Source organism: Monodelphis domestica, chromosome 6 (assembly GCF_027887165.1).
Source record: "Monodelphis domestica isolate mMonDom1 chromosome 6, mMonDom1.pri, whole genome shotgun sequence".
NCBI classification, from domain to species: Eukaryota; Metazoa; Chordata; class Mammalia; order Didelphimorphia; family Didelphidae; genus Monodelphis; species Monodelphis domestica.
Window position 1 is genome coordinate 303,134,469 of NC_077232.1, and position 24,637 is coordinate 303,159,105.

Consider the following 24,637-nt stretch of genomic DNA (forward strand, 5'->3'; position numbering starts at 1 on the left):
ACAACACTAGAAAAATATTCAGTCATTTATTGAGATCTGAGGCTTCACATCAAATACTCAACTGTGTAATACATGTGAAATTTGGAAAACTACTTGTAGAGCACAAAGAGGATTTCATTTCCCCCCCGCCCAATGGCAACAGAAACAAACTTCTCCAGGTAGAAACAATAAAATATATCCCTTGAAACGTTATGAGCATCTCCAGGATATGCTAGCTGATATCACTGAATCTGGGAAGTTGTATTTGGCTCTGCCATCCAGGTTCTTTCACCCAAATGCAGGAAGAAAATAATTACAATTTATATTCCTAGGAGAGTGCTATGGGAACAGCTTGTAGTGGGGGAACTAATGATCCAACGTATAAATCTCTAAATAATTTAAAGTGGCTGGCAGAAGTCCTTTTGAAATTTTCCCCATTCTTTGGTGATTCAGTAAACATTTTGCAAATACAAATCTTTGTGCTAGGATGCCTTTTTGGCCCAAAGCCCATTTCTTTATAGAATGCCAGAATCACAGAATTAGAGGAACCTCAAAGGGTATCTGATCTGTCTGGAGAAGAATATCCTTTCCAACATACCCCATATGTGGTTGCTCCACCTTTGCTTGAAGATCTCCAGTGAGTAGAGGTAGAGCCCACTGCTTTCTGAGACAGCCCACTCCACACTGAGACACGTCAGAATGTTAGGACACCAGACCCAAATTCACCTCCTGGCAACTCCACTCTCCACTCCTTTGCCCTCACAATTTCTTCTCTTGTGGTAAATAGAAGTAAAATCTCTTTCTCATGAAGCCTTCCAATATTTGGAGTTTGAAACATTGTAGGAGTATCCAAACCTATTCTGATAGACTTCAAATACAATTATACCAGTTTCTAGATTATTTCTATAGTTGAAGAGGCAGAGTGATATAGTAGGTAAAGAGCCAACCTTGGAGTTGAAGAGACCTGGATTCCAGTCCAGCTTCTCACACACTAGAAAGTTCCCTGCAGAGATTAAATTGCAGGTATAAACCAAAACCAAAAAAAAAGGAGATAAAAAGGACTAGAGTGCTTTGGGAAGATGAAAATATCCTAGCAGGTGTTTGCTGTGATTGACACAAATATTCTCTTCATACAGAACTGTCAATGATCCCTGGACAAATATAACTGAACATTCAGAGGGCCCCTTGGGAGATGTAGTTCAGTGTTTCAGAGACAGCTTTCCCTGTTTTATTTGGGAAGAGACAGGATTGGCACAGAAATACTCAACTGCTTCTGTTAGGGACAGCAATAACAACAGGATGTGAGGACTGATTTATAAACATTAAGATCCTGGAACCTTTTGCTTACATCTTGGCTGTTTTCAGAAAGATCCTTCTGGGGAGGATGAGACTGGTCTTTCCTAAGGAAACGCAAGTTGCTGACGAATTATTCTCTTTTTTTCTCCTCCTTTTCTGTCTGACAGGGTGAAGGTTTAAGTCCTAAATCTCACTTTCCTCTTGTTAAACTATTCTGTATTCCTTTATTACCATTTTAGATTTTGTTTCTCTTAGATTAAGACACAATTTCTAAACTGCCTTTGTCTTTAGGAACAATGACTGGGAGGACTGCAGGGACTATTTAAACATAAAGATTTTAGCACATCAACTTTTTTTAACACGTCATCTTTAACCTGACAACTAGAAGTCATTGTGGTCTGGAGGCTCAGAGCTTTTGTTTTTATTTTCTTAACAATCCACATTAATAAACTCCCACAGAAAACATGGAATACAGACAAATGAACCTGTGGGCCATCTGTTGTTGTTTAGTCATTTTCAGTCAGTCCAACTCTCCTTGGAGTTTTTTTGTTTTTTTGTTTGTTTTGTTTTTTGGCAAAGTTACTAGAGTTTTGCCAAGTTCTTCTGCACTTCATTTGACAGACGGGGAAATGGAGGCAAACAGGGTCAAATTATTCCAAGATCACACAGTTAGTGTCTGAGGCTGTATTTGAACTCAGATCTTCCTGATAACAGGCCTGATGCTATGGGGCATTGCTCTGGGCTAAAATTGAGATTTTATTTCTTCAAACTCTTGAGCTTTGAACAAAGACAAATTAGGCAATTTCTACCTTCCTGTCCAATGTGATTCCAGAGATGAGGAAGGAAAAAGAGGGATGGCCATTGGGCCACTTGAAAGGTAATCCCTGTAGCCAAGACCAATGGACAAGAGGTAAGTGTGGTCTGGGAGATTAAGATCTATCTCTTTTTGATGGGGGCGGGGGGAGTCCTCCTCAGCCAAATTCTGCCCTCCTTGGCAATATCTGCTGGCCCCAGAAGTATCTAGCAGTATCTAGCATCTAGCTACAGCTGCACAGCACTCTGGGCTTTTCTTTTATTGCTGTTCATTTTTAGTGCATGATTTCTTTGCATATAAAATACACTCACAAAACTCAAAGTCTGCTAAGTGTATATATTACATTGGGCTGCTCAGCCTCCGAGGCAGCAACAAGAAGCCTACGGTAAAGTCATCAGCCTGGCAGAGAATTTCAAATAAAGTGTCTGCCCCATGAAAATGCACTTGGGACTAAATTCAAATTGCCTTGAGAAAGGTGGACGGGAGCTAAGACCAAAAGGACACAATTTACAACATGTATATATATACATACACACACACACACACACACTTCCATATATATATATATATATATATAGAAATAGAAATAAAGTACACAGTAATGTTCATCGCTTTGGACAGCACAACTCCACTTCTTGTCATCAAGCTCCTGACCCTGGGCTTGAAGGCAACATTGAGAATCTCAGAACAAAATCATCTCAGCAGTTCTCCCTGAGCCCTATATTCTTCAACAATTCTCCAAAGGAATCTTTTTTGGACCACTTGCTGCACAGGAATGTGTGGTTTGGGCTATTTCTTTTTCTGTCGGAATGCTGAAAGGTATGTTGGAAAAAAATGGAAAATTATTCACAATGGCTTAATGGAACAGACATTTGTTTAGGAGAGGCTGATCAACTGGAAGCAGTTAGAGGGAGGTAAGCCTTGGTTTGGGCTTTTGTGCTTCCCTTCTGAGTGCTAACATGCCCATTAATTAATGCCCACAAGGAGGCTGAGGGCATCTCTTGAGCTTCCATGTCAATTCAGAGAGTGTGAAGAATAAGGATTGGCTTTAGGGGTGGGTGGTCCTTGGGGTATTAAGCACCAGGCTCCCCCTCCTATCCAGGGTTTATGGTCTGCTTTCATTTTCCCAGTTTAGACTCTCTCTGGATCCATCTGAGGATCTCACCAAGGCTAGGTGCTCCCTTGGTGCCTGGCACAAAGGGGCAGCTTGGATTCATACTCTGAATCGATCAAATTATATCCATGAACACCGAATCATTCTTCATCAGAGGGCTCTAATGACTTAAAGATGTTCTCAACATTCTCAATGAAGTCATCAGAGTTTGAGGACCATAGTTTTGGGGGTTTTTTAAGTGGAAGGGACCTTAGAGGTCATCTAGTCTAACTCCTTCGTTTTACAGATGAAGAAACAGAGAGGAAACATGAGTTGTCCAAGGTCACAATTGTAGTAAATGGTGGAGTCAAGATTCAACTCCAAGTCCTCTGGTTCCACACTGTCACACAATGGAAGACAAAGAGTCTACACCTTCTCAAGGGGGATAACAACCAAAATCTCAAACCAAGGCGTACTGTTCTGTATCTTCATCCAACTAGGTCAGTCTCCTGATCAGCTCTCTACAACTGGCCTTTTCTGTATGATGGCATATTATTTTTTAAAAAATGTAAAAATATCAGTGCAGACAATTAAAATATGATCATTTTGCTGATGGACTAAACTAGTCAAATCTTGAAATCTTGGTTTTCAAGGAAAGATTCACATAATAAAGGCAGTTAATACTAAAAATCGACAAAGTCTTTCCCCCCAAGTATCTGTTAGAAATATTATTGCCCATGTTTGTGCTATAGTCAATAACAGACTTCCAGGTGCTTCCTTGAGTCATTCACATCTCAGCATGCTGGGATTTAGTTTCTCTGTGAGTTTATGGATTAGAACCGCTAACTCCTCTGTTGCTTGGGACTTGTCTTCCAAAAGTTCATAGCGCAGGCTTGAAATGTCCTGTTTGATTTCTTTCAATTCACCTGCAGTATTTGAAAAGATGATAAAAAATATCATTGATTTGGAAAATAACATGCAAAATCTCTTCTGTGCAAACAGGTTTGAGAATGTCTCCAAGGCACATATTTCAAATGTTCTTCTTTAAAAAGTCCCCTTTGCTAAATTAGTGGTAGTCTCTCGGTGACCGAGAATGACAATTGTCTTTGTGCATTATCATCTATTGATGTACCCTCATGGGGCTTTGAATCCATAATCAATTCCATGTTCACTCAGCAACTGGTTTTTGACCCAAGATGCCAGGGGGTGCTCAGGGATGCTGGGATTACCGACCTAGAACTGAAGGAACCTTACGGAACCTAGTAACACCCTCTCTCCGACTCACAGCAAGAGTGCCTCTTCCCCTCTTGGTTGTGCATAAGAAGGGATAATACCATCAGTCCTGTTAGCCAAGAGGCACACATAGAAAATCCAGTTTGATTGCATTTTGTGACCATACCAAGGGTTTCCAGCTAACCTCAGGGTTATAATTAAGGAAGCAGCAAGGGGAACTGAAAACCATCTGGCTTTGGAGTTAAAGCACCTGGAATCAAATTGTAACTCTGATACTTAAAAGTGTGTGACCCTGGGTGTTGTTGTTCAATTGTGTCCAACAAAGGTATCTTATGACCTTTCCTGGATTCAGTCATCCACTTTATGAAGATGATTCCTTGAGTTATATTGTTCTTGTTTGGCCCTTTCAGGTTGTGTCTGTCTCTTCATGACACCATTTGGGGTCTTTGGGGGCAAAGATACTGAGGCGATGTGACATTTCCTTCTCTAGCTGATTTTACAGATGAGGAAACTGAGGCAAATAGTGTTACATCACTTGTCCAAGGTAGTGTCTGAGGCTAGATTTGCAGGAAGATGAGTCTTTCTGCCTTCTGTCCTGATACTCTATCTATTATCAAGTTTCCCTGTGACCTTGCGAAAGTAAGTGTAACTCCCCGGGCCTCAGTTTCCTAACCTGCAAACTGAGGAGTCAGTACAAGGTAGTGTCCAAGGTCCCTTTGAATGTTAAAGCTATCGGTCATTGATTCTAGCTCAATTGAACATGGGTTTGGTCAAATGCCTTCCTGGAACTGGTGAGTTTTGAACAAGTCTCAGAGCGAGACATGGGAAAAAGGCAAGAAGGCACCCCGGAGAAAGGGAATAGCATTTATGGGGATGGTAACAAACTGGAGAAGAACTGGAGAAGTGGGCAGATGAGTCGGCCGACCCAGAGGGTCTATACCAGAGAAATAACAAGAAATAAAATGAAAAGATATAAAATAAAAAGATAATATTTACAAGAAAAAATATAATAACACAAAAAAGGAAACAGGGCATGAGGCTGCCAGAAGCTATAGAGCAAGTAGCCATTAACTCTAGTTTCCTTAGCATAGCAGTGGGTTGCCTTGTGTAAGATTAAAATTAATATCCAATAACTCCAAATATTATGTAAGATTTCTTAATAATCACGTGAAGTAGAAGAAATAAAAGAACAAAAGTATAAAAGCCTAAGAAAATAACATGTGAGTAAAATTCTCCTGCCTCTCAAACCACATTCCCGGGAGAGAGAGAGGGTGGAGCTACACTCAAAATATATCCTTCCTACATTAGCACATAATGTGAGAAGGAATTTGGGAAGTTGGGATTTAGAGTCCTGGGGAGCAAAATACTAATGGCACACTTGCCCATCAAGGGGTACTTCTTCAGCCCCTCTCCCCAATAACAACACCGTGCTGGCTGCCAGAAATGGTTTGGCTCATCACCCAAATTATGACTCACTTTCAATTATGATGTGAAGCAGAGGGGTCACAGTAAAACAGAAACAATTTCTACTGTACAACTTAGAAAACCACAAATGAAAATTATCTATGGTGTGTTGTAGTTATTTTTTCAGCTGGATATTTTAATTTTTTTTTAAAACCCTTACCTTCTGTCTTAGAATAGATACTAAGTATTGGTTCCAAGGTAGAAGAGCATTAAGGGCTAGGCAATGGGGGTTAAGTGACTTGCCCAGGGTCACACAGCTGGGAAGTGTCTGAGGCCAGATTTGAACCCAGGACATCCCATCTCTAGGCCTGGCTTGTAATCCACTGAACCACCCAGCTGCACTCTGTTTTTATTTTTAAATATTTTCCCATTTTTACATGATTCCTTTTCTTTTCCTCTCCTCTTTCCTATTTAATTTGTTAAACATTTCCCAATTACATCTTAATCTACTGGGAAGTCTTGTGGCTGTAAAAAATAGACTCGAATACAGGACTACAATCCCCATGAGCCTTTGCTCCACTTCCCCAGAATGCCTTGTAATCGCACCTGGGCCGAGATCGAGAAGGGATTTAAGCTGATTCAAAGGCTTTTGAAGGATGCTCTCGCACTTGGACTTCCTTTTTGGGGCAGGCCTGGCTTTTTTTCATAATGTAGGTGAGGTTGTGTCTAGGCCTCTCTATGGCCTGGACACGTGTCTCTTATCCTGTATTTTCTTTAATCCTTAATCTTCAATAAACCTCTAAAAAATATACTTACAGAGAGAAACTAATTTCTACCTGCCTCAGTCTCCCCAGTCTCCCCTAAATTTTAATCTTTACATGGCTAAGTCTGATACTTCTGATGTGAAGTACCCATCAGTCATCATTCAGGCCTAAATTCCAGAACTTAAATTCTGGAACTTTCTTGGCAAGATGCTCCCAAGTCAGCCTATGGAATAATATATCTAAAGTTATAGATCAAAAAATATATTATTTAATATCATTTGCAGGATCTTTGTCCTCTCTTATACTCCCTTCACTTAACCTAGCTTCATTTGAAGAGATTCAGTGCCAGGCTGCTGGTGATGAGTATTTTGGCTTCAGAGACCCATTAACCAATACCTAAAATGGCCTCATGAAATGATTTCTCCAATTGCTATGAATACAAGGAAGCGGGCTCTGATTTCTCATTTGTCACTGCTTCTAATTAACCGTGTGCATTGGGATAAGTCTCCTGAGCCTCCAGAGAAAGGAAAAAATAATATTTGGGTTGTCGGGAGACTCAACGAGAGACGGATCAATGTGGAATGAATTGTAACTATTAAGGGCTCCATCAGTGCAAACCATGAGGACCATGAATGCTGGGATGTGCCAGCCAGTCCACCTCCTGGTGTAAAAAGCGACCCAACCACAAGATACTCCCCAAGTTGCTTTTGTGACCCCAAATAACAAGCAACTCAACAAAGATGATTGAGCCCGAAAGTATACCCAACCTCTAGAGCAGGGAGCATCGTTCTTGGGTTCGGGAACCCCTAAGGGGTCTCTGGATAGATTTTAGAGGGTCCATGTCCTTGGACGAGAAACATGGTATCTCTCTTTTCAATAACCTCTAGTTTTATCTGTAATGCTCTGTGTTTTGTTTTATACACTTAAAAACATTATTCTGAAAAAGGATTTCCTAGTTTTTCCAGATTGCTAGAAGGATCCAATGTGACAAGGAAATCACTTAAAAAGACTGATATATATTAATTTAAGGTCGCCAAGGAATTCAGCTATGTAATTCCTAAATGAAAACTCAAGTCAGCAGTCAACCTTTTATAGAGTTTAATTACAAACAGGAGGAAGAAAGGAATTAGAGATAGAGAGAGAGAGGGAGAGAGAAAGGGGAGAGAAGGGAATAGGGCTTAAATACCCCTTTTGTTTAGGCTGGGCCAAAAGGCCCAAGCCCTTAGATAGCTGAGGCAAAGAAAAGAGATCAGTCCCTATCACTCACGTGACCAAAATGGAGAAACAGTCTCAGGGGCCTCCACCTCCAGCTTCCTTCAGAGCCAACTCTCAAAGCACCACCTCTCAGAGCCAAAACCTCTCCAACCAACCACCCCTCAGTCCTCAGACCCCTCTCTCTTTAAGGAAACCATCCAAGTTCCCTCCCCTCAGTTCTCACATCTACCAATCGTCGATCTCTCCCCGTGCCAATGGTGGCTCTAGCTTAACCCAGGACCACCCAGAGGTCTGTGGCTTTGCACATGTCTGTTGAAGGTTATATTCTCAATAATTAAATCTTGATCCTTTGCTGCAGCCCTTCCTAAATCCTGTTAGGACTGAGTGGGGTGGAAATTGTATTTTCCAAGACCTGGTTCTGTCATTCCAAGTATCTCTATTGTATCAATTCTAAAATCAATCATGACTCAAAGAAATTCCTGTTCTATGCTTAAGCATAGGTCAAAGTCCTTTCCATTGTTCAGCAAAAGGTTTCTGTCCTAAAGTAATCTTAAGAAGGGAGGAGGAGGAACCTCCCATGCCAATGGGGTTCACATTCCAATAGAGTGCCCACTATCAATAGGAAATTTTTCAAGTATGAAATTTCCCAATGGTGAAATTTCCAACATTTATAAGTCTAAGAAATTTTAAGGTTTACACCAGGACACAAGATGAGCTAATGAATGTCATGACCTCCCAAATCTTAAAGTGGCATTTGTCAGTTTATTATTATTATTATTTGGGAAAATTGTCTCTGAGAGAAAACCTTAATAATAAGTTCCAATAAACAAATGAAGCGTTTGCCCAATGGAATATTCAGATCCCAAACATACTGTATTAGCTTTTAGCTATAGGTCCCCAAACACTTCCTGGCTTATCTGTATTTTTATAGAAGACACTTGCCAAGACAGCCTGGAGCAAAGATATCTCTGACAGCTGGCAGTGAACCCAAGCCACATCTGAATCCTTCTCTGTCTTTGTAGCCAAGGCAGAAGCCAAGGAGGGCCAGGAGGGATAGGGCCAAGAGTTACAAGAACAATTCTTTCAACACAGCCTCAGGCTTGTCAAAAGGACACTGGGGCACCAACCAGTCAAGTGACTTGCCCATGGTCATATAGCTGGCATCTTTTAGAATATAGGCTGTGTCCTTAACCTAGCTTTGTATGAGGAGACTCATAACTGGCCTATTATACATGGGGCCATTCTGGCTCCAGCATTACTTTCTGCGCCACAAGTAGACAACTGCCCATGTTTCCATGTGCTTATTAAACAGGAGTTGGTACAGTCCGCCTTCTGCTTAACCATTGCTGTAAGGACTAAAACCCTGCCAGTGCAGATGAAGGCTTGTAATGATAGTTGAGAAATGTTAGGTGGCTCAGAACAGCCTGTCAACTGTGCTCCTGCCCAAGAATCCTTTGCTTCTGCCAAATAGGAATTCAGAGGTTCTTAGATACTGAGCCATCAGAATCCTTAAGGTCTAGATTTAAAGCTGGAAGGGCTTTTAAAGGTAATCAGCTGCAAGCCTCTCATTTTCCAGCTAAGGAAATCAGAGAGGGTGACTAACTTGCCTAGAATCACACAAACATGTTTCTGAGGTAGGATCTGAACCCAGATCTTTCCAGCCCCAAGTCATGCTGCCTCTTGAAATCGTATCTAGTACTTCACTCCAGGGTACCAGAAAGAACATTCCCTACTCTCATTATCTAACCCCATCTGTCTCTCTCTCCCTCCCCTGGATCCTCATCCTAGCCCTCTTTTCCACAGCTTACAAAAAATCCTATTCATGACTTTGCTCAGATATTGACAAACATGCCACAGTTTGCTCAGTTGCTCTTGTACTAAAAGAAAGCTGAAGAATCAGAAATCAAATTTCTGTAATGCTTTAAGATGTCCAAAGGGTCCTTTCCATTCCTCCCCCTTTTTGTCTCTCTCTCCCTCCCTCTTCTTCCCTTTCTCTCTCCTTCCTTTCTCTCTTTCCTTCCCTTTCTCTCCTTGCCTTCTTTTCCTTTCTCTTTTCATCCCTTTCTCCCTTCCTCTTCCTCTCTGTCTCCTTCCTTCTGTCTTTTCTCTGCCTTCCTCCCCTTTTGCTCACTTTCTTTCCCTTTGTCTCTTTCTCTCCTTTCTCCTCCTTCTCTTTCATTCCCTCCCTTTCTTCCTTTCCCCCTCCCTCCTTTCCTCTCCTTCTCTTTGTCTCTGTCTCTCTCCCTCCTTAAGTCCTTTCTCTCCCCCTCCTTTCTCTTTGTCCCTTCCCCTTTCTCCTTCCTTCTCTCATTCTCTTTGTCTTTCTGTTTCTCCATCCCTTTATCCTTTCTTTCTCTCTCCCTCCCTCTTTTTCCCCTCCTTTTCTCTCCCTCACTCCATCTCTTCCTCTCTCTCCCTCCCTGTCCTTCTCCCCCACTTAGTGAGAGATAAGAGATGCCATCTTCCACATTTGGGGAAACCCTTGGCAAAGTGAGCTCTGGCTGGGGGGGGAGTTACTCACCTTCATTGACTTCATCGTTCTCTTTGTCTACCTGGGCTTTCAGCACATACCGTTTGATGAGCCTTTTCATGATTTGCTGCAGAAAGAAAACAGAACAAGAGCTTTGTTTACGTAGGGAAGAAGTACCCAACTCTCTCTCCCAAGACTTCTATGCACCTGCAAGCAAAACATCCCATGGCAGAAAAGCTCCTTCCATTTTTGAGTCTGCTGCAGCGGAAGGACCCCGCCAGCCATTGGAAGGCTGCTTTAGGGAGGGAGGGGGTACAGGAGAAAGGACAGTGGATGTGAAGTCATGGACTTGGGTTCGAATCCTAATTCTGCTCCTTTATCCCCATGTGACCTTGGGAAAACTCCTCTGTTCAGGGCCTCAGTTTCTTCTTTTGTAAAGTGAGGAGGGCAAACCAAGTAATATTCTAGTTCCAAGGCCCCTTCTGGCTTTGAATCTGATGTTTCTCCCACTAGCTGTACAATACGACGTACCTTTTGGACTTCCCAAACAAGCAGGAAATAATTTCCCAGTCCCCACCTCCAAAAACTCCTTTCCCAAGTGGCCCAGTATAGCTGTATCATCTCTAATGACCCATTAGGAAACTTGGGCACCACAAGGAAGCCAGGAGCATGGGAATAAGAGTGATGGGAAATTAGAAGACCAGAGCTCTGCCAGGGCCAAAGCACTTTGGGAAGATCAGGATACATCCTGGGGCCTCGGCCCTCCGCCCTCCCCCATAAAATGGAGGGAATGACGTCTTTGTGACCTGGGGTGTTATACTTGCTCTGAGATGGTGAACCAAATGCTTTGTAAACCAGAAACTACAATCATATAGAACTGAGTCACTGTTATAGTTCCTCCACTCAACACGGGGGTCTGAGGCCTTGTCAGTTCCTCCCTTGGGGCCCCTCTGCTTCCACCCTAACATTTAAAGCACCCACATCCTCCCCAATAATATACTAGGGGTAGGCCGCAGAGCTGAATAATCTGCCCAACTGAATCCCAGAGAGTGGAGCAGAGCATCAGGCTCTGACATCCCAGAGACTCCTGGGGCCTCACCTTGGACCTGTAGCCCTTGGAGAGAAGCAGAAGGCTTTAAAGGTCAACAACATTTTTCTGGGAGTTCACAATTTATAGTATTTGGGGTTAAAACATAGTGAGAACTCTTTCTGTGTGTCTCTCTGTCTTTGTCCCTTATCTCTTCCTTCTTCCCTCCTCTTTCTTTCTCCTTCCCGCTCTGCTCTCTATCTTCTTCTGTCTTTCTCCCCCATTTCTTTTCCTCATTTTCTTTCCTCTTGTTCTCGCCTTCCTCTTTTCAGCACTGGAGCTGAAGACCTGAGTTCAAATCAAACCTTAGGAACTTATTAGCTGCTTGACCCTAGACAAGTCAATTTACTTCTGTCTGCCTCCCTTTCCTCAACTGTAAAATGGAGATAATAATAGCACCTATGTCCCAGAAGATCAAATGAGATAGTATTTGTAAAGTCCTTAGCACAGTACATAGTAGATGCTTAATAAGTGCTTGTTGTCGCCTTTCTTTTCTCTATCTCTGCTTCTCTTTTCTTTTTTCCTCTCTTCTCTCTATCTCTCCTCTCCCTGCCCCATCTTCTTTCTCTTCTTTTCCTCTCCCATCTCTTCTCTCTCCCTTTCTCTTCTCTCCCTATGCCATCTTTTTTCTCTCTTTTCTCCCTTGGCCATCTCTTCTTCCTCCCTTTCTCTCCTCTTCCTCCACACTCTCTCCCTTTCTGCCTTGTCCTCCCCTTCTCTCTCATTTCCCTCTCCCCCCCCCCAGTCCAATCTCTGTCCCTATTTAAAAAACATTTCACTGAGGCCACTAAGTGATGTAGAAGATAGAGCTCTGGATCCGAATTCAAGAATCCCTGGGTTGGAATCCTACCTCAGGCTCTTCCCCATTTGTGTGGCCTTAGACCAGTCCCTTATCTTCCAGGGCCTACCACATCTATAAAATGGGGACCAAAATAGCACTTGCCTGAGGATCACTGTTAGGAACCAAATGAGACAGTAAATGTAAAATTTTCTGCAAACCCAGAAGCCCCAAGTAACACCCCTTAAAGTCTTTGTGGGAGGTCTATTTGAATCTGAACAGGCTGCTTGAGGTCATGAGCTGGGGCTGAGGCAGGAGGAAAGGCAGGGCAGCTTCCAAGGAGAGCAGAGCCTCACTGTAAATGTGGGCAGTAATCGGGTAGAGACAGCCCAGGAATCGAAGGAAGAATCAGGGATGATGCCTGGTCCAAGTACCCGGGGGGGGGGGGCACAGCAAAGATGGAGGGGCCTGGGAAGAAGGGCTGCCAAGATATCACAGAGAGAGAGGGGCTGGGGACAAGGACTAGAGCATGGCGGGGGAGATGGGCTGAGCCAGCTCCATACCTCCAGAGCACATGGCTAATGCTGGGCCAGTCTTGGGATGTTTGCCTTTGGCACTGGCATCAGTTCAAAGCAGAATATTCAAAAGAGCTCCCCAGAAGGTGGCGTGAAGAGAACCCTCTCCCCCTAGGCCGGCCTGCCCATTACAGCTGCACCAGCTACTCATCCTCTTCCTCCTTATCCTACGACTGGAGCACCACCAGAATCAGCCCAAACATTTAGTAACTCTCATGACCAAATGGAGGGGGACCCCACCACCTCCCGCCCACCCAGCCTTGAGATTGGGGGTAGCTTTCAAATGCCTCCCCAACAGTAAAGTGATAAATATAGAATATCATTTCAAGGCAGCTAGGTGGTACAGTGAATAGAGCACTGGGTTGGGCATCAGTAAGAACCAAGTTCAGATTCAATCTCATTTATTAGGTGCTTGACCCTGGACAAGTTATTTCACCTGTGTTTCCTCATCTGTAAATGAATTGTAAGCCCCCACCTTTTGGGGTTCTTGTGAAGGTGAAATGAGATAATAGTTGTAAAGCACATAGTAGGGGCACTCACTCTCTTCCCTTCAAGATGGCGCTCATGGAGCCAAATTCCCAAAGTATGGGCAATAATCTGGGGGAAAAGGATTGCCTGAAGGTAAAACCATTCTAAACCCAGGCCAAGTGTGAAGCTGATTTGTATCCTGTCCTTGATGATGCCACAGCCAGCTGTCACACCTGGTATTAGCTGTTCTTCCCAAACCAAAGCTATTCTTGACTTGGAATGTTCCAGAATGGCTCCTCTGCATCCTTACAATCATCTGCTGGTGTCTAAGGTCCATTCCAACTCTGAAATTCATGGCACAGATGACAAATGGATCTCCACTCACAAACACAAACACACACAGTCACATTTGTGCACATAACATGTAGATCCAGGCCCACTGAGCGCTTACCTGATAGCGTGTTGGCTGATTGAGAATGCTGTTAAAACTGTGTGATTCAAAAACTCTGGAGTTAGACTGAGTGAAGAGGTTTAACTAGGAAAAAATACAATTAACCTAGTAAATGAAAATACAGTCATTGGAAATAAAAAACACTTGCTCCCTGCTATTTCTGGAGTTCAAAACTGGGGCTAGCATCCTTCGCAAACAGGTTTCGGAAAGGATAACTGAAGGCATTTGGCACAAGTATTTTGAGGCAGCTTGGAGGTGCGGTTGGATCGATTGGGGACCTCGAAATAGAAAGACTTAAGTAAAAAAAAAATCAGTCACTTAACTTCTGTTTGTCTCAGTTTCCTCAACTGTAAAATGAGAATAATAAGACATGAGGCTAAAACGGGATCATATTTGTAAAGCATTTAGCATAGTGCCTGGCACATAATGCTAGTTATTAGTATTCTCTGTTAGCCATTCTTATTTTATATTGTATGTAGGTATGTGTCAATGCTCACTATTGCTATTATTAGTGAATGAATGAAAAGTGAATGAACTCAATATCCCTACATCCTTTAAAATGGTGATGATGCAGGCCACAAGATGTAGCAAACCTATTACTCAGATTACAGACTTTTCTCTCTCTTCTTCCTCCGTCCTGGGGCTCTGGGGGCTCTGCTACCTAGAATGGGGTCTGTCGTCTACTTTTCTGAAGTGTCGCTCTTTAGGAAGCAAAGGACTTCTTGGGGGTTATTTTCTTTCTTTAGAATATGAAATTCTTGAGGGCAAAACATTGTCTGGTTTGGGTTTGGTAGCCTTTGCACATGAGATAGAACTTCAGAGATGCACATGGCTGAGTTGCATTTCAGCCCAATGGAGGCCTCTCTCCAACTCTCCAAGAAAGGCCGATTTACAGCATCTTCCCAGACATCTGATGTGGACTTTGGGAGCCAGGCTAAAAGTGCCCTGTATGCTTTGCAGTTCTGAGCTGGGGGGACCAACCACCCTCTGAGGAACTGATGACACCCACGCACAAGAGCAAGGCTGACATTCCTTTCCATGGAGGCAGAGGAGATGGGGGCGGGCTATACTGGGGTATGAAGGTGCCCCAAGCAGGGCCTTTTGTCCAAAAATATCAACACTACTATTGACTTTCTACCATTTACAGCTTCATTTCTTTGGATCTGAAAGAGTCCCTTTTGAAAAAGAATGTTATACCAAAAATTATTAAAAGCTCACAAAGCTAACAAAATGTAGGAGAGCTCAGCTGACCATCAGATAAAGAAAAGCTCATGACGTGAGGGGCCATGGGTGAGCACGTAAGTGCCACAATGGGAGAAACTGGACTTGATATGAATGTCCAATACCTACAAGCATTTCACTATGTTGTCTAAAGAAAGGCAGAGTGGAGTAGTGGATAGCCAGGCAGCCTTGGAGCCCAAAGACCTGAGTTCAAGTCCCACTTCTGGCACAAAATGCCTCTGTGACCCTTGGCCAGCCACTTAATCCCCCAGTGCCCTAGACAACTCTCTGAGTTGCAGAGAAGGTGGCACCCAGCATTCCTAGAGGGACTTTTCTCATCTTATACCAGTGAAACCACTAGTCCTTCAGACAACCTTCTCCAGACTGTCAGTCAGATCACTCTATAAGGAGGTGGACTTTGTTGCTCCCCACAAGACATTGGGGTCAGTCTACAGGCCAAGGTGACCTCCACAGTTGTGCAAAAGAGATCTCTTAAGGCCCCAAAATGAAATTCCCCTCCCCCAAAGAATAAAAGCATCACAGCTATGGTCGTCATAGTCTTCCCATTTTGGAGTGGTCGAGAGAGAAGTGCCATCTGTGAACGGGATTAGGAAGGGAGGAGAACACAGCTTACTGTTAAAGCTGGAAAATGTGGATGGCGGGTTTGAAACTTGGTTTATTTTGGCTGGGAGGCCACTGAGAAGGGGCTCCAGAGGGCTCAACCTTTCTTCTATTTGCAGGAGTCCTGCCTGAGACAAATTATTCTCCTCTCGGAGGGCAGCAATGAGGGTACCAGCTGTGCACCTTAAAATAGAGCCCAGCTGTGCACCTTCCGTGTTGCAGTGCCTACTCAGATTCTTCTCCATCGGTCCGACTTAGCAAAACACCATCTGGCTTAGAGATTTAGACACTGAGCAACCTTCTATTGGGGGGTTTTCAGCTTTCTCATTAGGAAGAAACAGGGGATTGGACACATGATTTCATTGAGGCAAGGCACTCCTGGGCAAGGGATTTCCTTCTACCGAGGTGGACCACCTTCTCTGTAAACTAGAACTTAGAGAATTGCCAAGAGCAATAAGAGTACCTGGCCAGTAGGAGACAGGATTTGAACTTAGATTTTCCTTCAAAAACCAGTTTTGAAGTTGAAAATCTCAAAAAATAAATTAGTTCAATCCAGCTATTACAAAGGAAGCCAAATGCTACCTCAAATAGCCATGGGTTTCCACATTATGAGTGGAGTAAATCTCAGATAATAAATATTTCATCATAGGGAGGTAGGATGGGGCAGTGGGAAGATCCCAGGACTTTGAATTCCAGGTCCTGGAGTTGAGCCTTGGGTATGCCATTTATCTACTAGGGTATCGGTTCCTTTATCTCTAAAAAAGAAAGGGTTCTAAGGCCCCTTCCAGTTCTAGATCTATGATCCTAAGTCACTTGAATCTCTTTTATGCCTCAGTTTCCTCCTCTCTAAAATGAGGAGGTTGGAATAGAAGAAATCGGCATTCTCTAAATCTCTGATTCCCTGACCTTACATCGAACTCTACCTCATTCCAATGGCAATCAGGGTGACAACTAGAGTGTGGTCCCTCCAGCAGTCCAGCTTTGCCCTCTGGTCACTGAAGGCCACAAACTACAAAATCTCTTGGCACCAGGCCCTGCTGGAGAGATGAAAATCTCTAGAGAATTCCTACAAGGGAAATACCATGACCCAAACAGGGGTGTGATGAAGTCAGTCTGAACCTACAAGAATCAGAGTTAAATTTTCATTGTCAACATGTACACCTTGGAATTAAGCAGAACTCTCAAGTCAGTCTGCTTTGCTGACTCTCTAGACTTAGGAAAGTGATGGAGATCTTAATAACACACATTAAACGTAAAAGTGTTTCTTGCTTTTAGGAGAGCTGGTTGTTAAACATTTACTAGAACACCCCTAGATTTAGTCCAATGCTTTAGGCCTTTTGGACATTTATGATTCAGTTTGTTAGTGATCTTTCCCAGTTTTGTATCACCTGCAGAGGTAATGAGCAGCCCATCTATTCCTTTATCCAAGTCACTGGGAAAAAAATGTTAAATATCCCAGGACCCAGCACAGATCCCTGGAGTGTACCACTGGAACCTTCCTGCCAAGCTGACATGGAGCCATTAATGATACTTTTTGAGTCAAATCCTTTGATCAGCGCCAAATCCATCTAACTGCATTATTATGTACCCCACGTCTCACCATCTTCTCTTTTAAAACACTGCGATTTACCTTATTAGATGCTTTCCTCAAGTCTAGGTAAATTCCATGTTAGCATTTCCCTGATCAACCACTGCAGTAATCTTGTTAAAAAAGGAAACAAGGTTGGTCTGCTCTGACCTGTTCTGGATAGAGCCCGGCTGAGTTCTCTAACCATCTCTTTAATATGTGTGCTATGATTTCCCCAGGAATCAAGATCAAGTTCATCAGCCCCGTTTGCAGTCTTGGCTTTCTTCTCTTTTTTTGAAAATCAGGATATGCGCCCTTCCTCAGCCCTGGGATGCCTTGTCCCTCTTTTCCCTTTGCATTTGGGGCTTTCTCAATATGGAGGGCTGTAGCCTATGTGGGCCCCGTAACTCGAACTCCCCGAAGGCAGCTAAGTGTCTTCTTACTACTGCCTCATTTACCTCAGCCAGCAACTCCCTGCTAGTCTTTTTTGTTTGTTATAGTCAGGTAACCAGCATTCTCTCCTTGGCAGAGAAAGCAGAAATAAGATAAGATTGAAGCAGCTCTATGGTCAGTTGTCATTGTCCCATCCACCCCAAACAGTGCTCCCAAACCTTCTCTAAATCTCTATTTTTCTCCCAACATAATGTTAAAAAAAAAAAAGGCCAGAGGTTGTGCACTCCCCCCCACCCCCCCGCCATGTACTTCCTTTCTCTAAAGTCTTGAAATTCAGCCCTCAGCCAACTATGTACATACCTCTCTGGCAAAAATGGAGTTGCCATCATGAAACATGGCTATTTCATGAATTTCCCCCATTCCCCTTTGATCCCCGGGGCTGCTTTGGGATAATTCAGTCCCTTCAAATAATGGCTGAAATTGTCTGCAAGAAAACTTGATGAGGCTGATTTGAGCTTCCCTATGTCTATATTCATTGCTATATCTGTTACTAAGAAATTCGGATTATTTACCTTGAGAAGAGATTGCTGGCAGATTTTTTTTTTTTGGAGTGAGGGTAATGGTTAATGATTATGAGCAAGAATATATAATAGATGATGGAAGGAGTTACTTATTTCTACTCCAGATAAAATAAGAAAAAATGGGTTTCAATTATAGCCTAAAGGATTCAGGTTAGAACTTTTTAAACTTTCTATTAATGGTACAGACTTGGAATATGATAAAAAAGGGAATATTTATATTATTTACTTCTATGGACATTTTTTGCCTCCACTGGCCTTAACTAAAAGCATATAAGTTTTCTTTAAATGCCTAGGATGATACTAAAGTATGGCTTATTCTAGGAAAATCCATGAAGAGTTCCAACACCTTCCAACTTTACAAATAGAAAATAGTCTACAAATAACAAAGGACAATGATGGGGAGACGAACACATTTATTTTAGGCCTGGAGGAGTTTTTAATACCTACCCTGGACTTGGAGTTACCCATTCCCATTTCTATATCCTTCTGCAGTCTTCTCCTCCTGCACTTGGAAAAATTAACAATCCGCATGATGAGATAAATAAAGGACTTGGGACTGGGCACAAGGCTGAAGGGTGGGGGCAAGGTTTTCCCATCATCAAAGTAAGATAACCAAAGTTTTGATCGAGCAAACTTCCATTCAACATCACTGTCATCCTGCATCATGAAAGAAAAAAGAGAGACACCAGCTTATATTTTAAACTAAATACTGTAGAGCAGTTCTCCCCTGCTCTCATGAGCAAGCATTTGAATTTTTTCCAATTACATGTAAGAAACAATTTTTAATATTAATTAAAAAAATTTTGAGTTTCAAATTCTCTCCCTCCCACCTTTTCCTCCCCCTCAAGAAGTCAAATAATTTGATATAATTTATACAAGTGCAGTCAACATATTACAGAAGAAAACATAGACCATACCCCCGCACCCCCCCAAAAAAAACCCTCCAAGAAAGTCTTCCCGGATTGTTCAGAAAGCATCCTACAGCACAAATTCTTAACCCGGGGCCCATGAACTTGTTTCAAAAATATTTTCACAACTGGACTACAATATAATTGGTTCTCAGTAAGTGTCCCTGCTTACTGGGAAGGCTGAAGCCAGTGGATTGCTTGAGTTCTGGAGTTCTGAGCTGCAGTAGGATATAAGCCAATCACAATCAGGTGTCTGCACTAAGTTGGGCACAAATATGGAGGCAGAGGGAGGAGTGGCCAGTAGGCTTCTTAAGGAGGGGCAACAAGTAGGTCAAAATTTTTAGGTTAATCAAAGTGGAATTGGACCAATATGTAGCTGATGTGTTTCTCCACTGAGTGAGATAGGGAGACAGTCTCCCAAAAAATGTTTTCTTTTTTTAAAATATAAAATTGCCCTTCAATACAATTGGCTCCACTTGTAATTTCTAGTAATTTTTATTTTATGTACTTAAAAATAGTGTTCTGAGAAAGTCTCCCTCAGTTTCACCAGGCTGCCAAAGCAGTTCATGATACAACAAAGGTTATCTAGAGCAATAGAACTCAGTAGGATTTTTTCAAGATGTAGATGCAAATAGGTAGGCAATTTATTCTTTATTAATTTTTTATTACAACTATTGGCCCATGATGAATATCTTATCTGTATGAAATTTTTATGAAAATCTATAACACAAATGTGTTAAGGATATCCTGGGTGAAAATATGTAAATGTCGCAGACAGGCTTTTTTCTACAGTGGACCACATCTTTATAGTCACATGATGCACTAAAAAAATACAGAGAATGTAAGTTTCTGCTGTGTTTATTGTCTGTCTTTTACAAAAATGCCTTTGATTCTATAGAACAAAATCAAGTCATCCTTCAAAAAGGAATCTCTCATTTATACGTTAAGGTCATAGAAAAACAAAAGCCTAGAGATAATTGCTCAGGCAACCTCTATTAATATAAAGATATATCCTACAGCTGGGACTTCACTGGTAATGGGAATTCTCAAGTGAGGAAATTCCCTCCACTAATACAGGGCAGCACCTTTTCTGCAACTGACTCTCTTAGAGAATTGTCCAAAGCACATGCCCAAGGTGGCATAGTCAGCATCTGTCAGAAGCAGGATTTGAACTCAGGTCTCTCTTTCTGGCTTGTTCTCTAGTCACTACAACACCTTACTTTGTGACTTTCAGGCAAGACATAAAACAGGAAGATCAGTGGTAGCCCAAGGAGCTGGTCATGGCATGGAGGATGCCCTATACCTGTGTTGGTAAAGATGTGGCACACGTGCTCTGGTGTGTTGGAAGGGACTGCTCCATTCCCCCTCTCCACAGAGCCTGATGTGTTTCACATGCCTCGCCCCTCCACCTAGCAGCTCAGTGTGAGCACTTCCTCTACTGTCTGGGGTAATGTGGAGGGATCACAGGCGGCTTGAAGGTGCAGTTTGGGCACATGATCTCTAAAAGGTTTGCCAATGCTGCCCAATACAGTGTTCAAATGGAAAGATTCCCCATAAATTATAGAATCTTCCAAGTGTTCTTTCTTGTAGATGATATTGTGCTGAATGCATCATTCCTCAAAACATTACAAGGCTGAGACTTCAAAAGAAATGAGTCTAGCAATGCAGAAAGAAAAACTAAGCATTTGAAAAGTGCCCATTTTCCAGATGTTGAAAAACAGTTGTATGGTCAGTCCATTCAGCTGTTATATCAGTACATTTTTCCAGATGTCCCACATTCCCAGATACACTGTTATCTCATGGGTACTATCCCCCCTCCATGTTTTTTGCTTCTTGCTTTGAGAACAGTAGTCATAAAAACCCTCATCGCTTCTCAAAAGGGAATGTCTTTTGATTCCCAGACCATCCCTCCTTTACATGTGTTCTCTCAGGGACTGTCTTGTTTTTGTATCTGTATTCCCAATGCTTAGCATAGTGAGTGTTTATTAATGTTTTGCATTCATTCAGTCTGGGACAGGCATGACAAATAGACAATAATCTTGGCCGAGAATTGAGTAGAGAAATTGCTCCATCTCTCTAGGTCTTGATTTTCTCATTCACAGAGGGAAGAGGCTAGAGTGGATACCTCTAAGGTCCCTTGAAGCTCCAAATCAATGCTTTTCTGATCTCTAACATTCAGGGTAAAGCCCACAAGTAAGTACCATGTTAATAGGATGTCCTGGAAAAGACGGTGGGACTGCCTTTATGAGATGCCTTACCTCGATTTCTTGGTAGGAGCTATTAATCATGGCAATGAGCATGTTCAAGAGGACCACGACCATGGTGACATTGTATATTCCATAAAGAACATAGCCGATGTTTTCGATGAACTTGTGATCATATTTCAGCACCACGGATGTTACTTCGGACAATCCAAATATGGACCAAAACAAGGTCTTGAAGCTTTCTTCTACTCTGTTAAAAGAAGGAGCATAGTGAGCAATGAACTATTTTTGGTACAAAGAGCTCAAATGCCACAAGTAACTGAATAGAGGAAAAACTCTGGAATGCTGAATTCTATGAGCCCTTACCCTTTTACTTAACCCAGCTCTGCCCCACTCTCCTCATCTGGAAAATGGAAACAATAATAGCACCTGCCTCCCAGAGGAGATGCTATTATTATTTTTTCTATGAGGATAAAATTTGAAAATATGGCATTTCCCAAAAGTGTTAATGCATATGAAAGCTTTAATAACTCCAATAATAATAATAGTAATAATAACTAGCATTTATATAGCACCTACTATATACCAGCTACTGGGCTTTACAAATATTACCAATATGAACTTCATAACGGGGATGCTATTATTATCCCCAAACTGAGAAGAGGTAGAATGACTTGCCTGGGGTCACACACTGTCTGAGGCTAGATTTGAATTCGGGTCTTCTTGACTCCAGGCCCAGTACCCTATCTGAAAGTATGAATGTTTTAAACTTATAAAAAAATTTTAAGCTATTGATTTTCTGATTAAAATTCAACATAATTGCCATCTCCTGCTATATATTGCACTTTGATCTTTGTAAAAACTTTTATCAGTAGTGGCTCAGGGTAACTCCACAAGAAAAAGTAGAATGGAGATGGATCAGGAGGTGGCCAAGGAAGATGATCTTCCCTGCTGCTCCATAGTCTGAGAAAGTGTCAAGCAGAAACTGTCATGTACACAGTGCATAATGAAGGACAAGGTGGCTCCATCTTGTTCAAATGAAAACTTTACTATTCAAAATTCACAAAACTACATAAAGAAAATTATTCAGGGTAAATGAAATCTAAATAATTGAAGTTTCCAATTATGTTTTTTTTAATTCTAGCATTTATACTTCTTTTCCCCCCCCAAAAAAACCCCTTACCTTCCAGCTTAGAATCACCCTTGTTTATCAGTTCCAAGACAGAAGATTGGTAAGGGCTAGGCAATGAGGTTTAAGTGACTTGCCCAGGGTCACACAGCTAGAAATTCCAGATTTGAATCCAGGACCTCCCATCTCTAGGCCTGACTATCTACTGAGCCACCTAGCTGCCCCTGAGCATTTATAATTCTGAAATTATTGAACATTAAAGCTTCACTAAGACTTATGGGATAACTTGTATTTGTAAAAGCACTTTGAAACCCTTAAAACACAATATAAATGCGAGTTATTATTCTTATAGTTGTTGATGGTGTTATTATTTACTGTAAGATATTGTTAAAACAGACACAGTGTGTTAGAAATTGCTTCCCAAGACTGTGGGCACCAGGGATGAAATGTACAGTGATGGCATACATTTCATCCTTTCCTGTCTTTGCCTGCTCTAAGCTCCTCTACTGACAAGAAGAGGTTTTATTTGTTAGTTTTGGTTGGGAATTCACACCCTTATCTTTAGTGAGGCTGTTCCCTGAATTCTACCTGCCATCTCCCACTTCTAGACATTTGAACAGGTCATTTACCACAGCTGGAATGTCTTCATTTCTCAACTCTAGTTTTCAAAATCTGAGTTCTCTTTCCTGCCTGAGGCTCAAATGGCAGCCCCTCTAATGAAGCATTCCCTTCCTTTCAGAGCTCCCTAATCAGAATTGCCTCCATCTCTTTGTCTGGATCTCTGCTTTGCTCCTTTATGCCCCACTTTACATTCTCTTTCTCTGCGTTTACATTGTAGTCTCTTCCCTTAGAAAGGCACTGCATAATTTTTTGTTTTACCCTTCTTTAAATGGCTTCTCTCACAGAGGCTTTGGTTATTGTTACTGTATTTCTATGAGAAAGGAAACAGTTTAGCTGCTATTACAAAGAGGGTCCATAAAAGACTGAATACTCTCATGACAGAAAAAGTCTGTGAAAGATTGCAGTTAATTAGCACGAGAGAACTGCAAGACTTTGAGAATTGCGATAGTCAGATAGAGAGACTGAGGCACAGAGAAAGAGAACTGGGAGCCTTTCTTTAGATTTTCCTCCACTCAGATAAATAATTGATATTCCTAAAATACAGCTCTGACTGTACCTGTCAGCAGGATATTCTCCTGTTTCAGAAACTTCAGTGGCTCCCTATTGCTCTCAGGATAAAATACAAACTCCTCTGGCTTTTAAAGCCCTCCATAGTGTGGCAGGAAATGACTGAGCTTTGTACTGATGTTACTGTACTGGCACCAATTCTTGAAACCTTCCAACCCCCAAATAGCACTGAACCCTATGTTTCAGTAACTACAGGGGATCAGATATATGATCTTTTGGTGGATACGGGAGCCAGTAAATCAGTTTTGTAAAGTCTTACTAAAGATTGTAGAGCTGTTGGTACTATGGAAGGGATTAGAGCTACTGGAAAACCCAAGAGAGTAGCTAAATTACAACCTAAAATGATTACCCTTGGTCCATTAAGCATGGAACATACATTTCTATGTATGCCTGGATGCCCAATGAGCCTTCTTGGGAGGGGCTTGCTTTGTAAATTACGAACAACGATTCAGTGTACTGACACTGGGGATATATCATTACGACTCCCAGAAGAATCTCTGAAAGCCTTTCCATTGCTGTTCTTAGATTCAGTCAGTGCCGAGAATGAGTTGAATCCCATCTATCCAATTCCTGAGGATATTCCAGAAGGTTTATGGGCAAAGTCTTCCACAGATGTAGGCCTATTGAAATCAGCTGATCCAGTGATAGTGAGAACCAAGGAAAGATCAGTTCCTTGTGTTCCTCAATACCCTTTGAGTAAAGAAGCTATAGATGGAATAAGGGCAATTATTGAGTCCCTAATTCAACAAGGGATCGTAATACTGTGTTTTTCAAATTATAATACTCCCAATACTGCAAATAAAGAAACAAAAGCTTGATCAAGATGGAAAAGTTGTCTATAGATTCATACTGGATTTAAGAGCTGTAAATGATCATGTAATTAAGACTCATCCTGTAGTACCAAGCCCAGCTACTATAATACCATCCATTCCAAGTCAAGCAAGATATTTCACCATGATAGATTTATGTTCAGCTTTTTTCTCGATACCAATTAATGAGGATTCTCAAAAGATCCTTGCTTTCACATGGGGCAGTGCCTAGTGGACATTCACTTGTCTTCCACAGGGATTCTGTGAAAGCCCAAGCCAGCTCTCTCAAATTTTGAATAGAGACCTTAAAACAGTATCATTCAAGGAAAGTAAAATAGTGCATTTTGTAGATGATATCCTCCTAGCATCTCCATCTGCTAACGTGCTTG

At 42.0% G+C, this 24,637-nt stretch overlaps 1 protein-coding gene across 3 annotated transcripts in view; it reads right to left on the bottom strand.

Moving 5' to 3' along the window:
- Positions 1-12: 12 nt before the first annotated feature.
- TRPC3 (transient receptor potential cation channel subfamily C member 3) overlaps positions 13-24,637 on the bottom strand; it is a 102,546-nt gene continuing 77,921 nt past the window's right edge. For 2 of the 3 annotated variants that reach the window (XM_001370640.5, XM_056803502.1), the window contains exons 8-12: positions 21,177-21,372; positions 18,458-18,667; positions 13,628-13,711; positions 10,320-10,395; positions 13-4,108 (exon numbers count right to left, since the gene is read on the bottom strand). In XM_001370640.5, coding sequence (XP_001370677.2) covers positions 3,966-4,108; positions 10,320-10,395; positions 13,628-13,711; positions 18,458-18,667; positions 21,177-21,372 — 709 coding nt within the window. In that variant the 3' untranslated portion in view covers positions 13-3,965. The remainder of the gene's footprint in view (positions 4,109-10,319; positions 10,396-13,627; positions 13,712-18,457; positions 18,668-21,176; positions 21,373-24,637) is intronic. The other variant, XM_007495531.3, reaches the window with a different exon arrangement.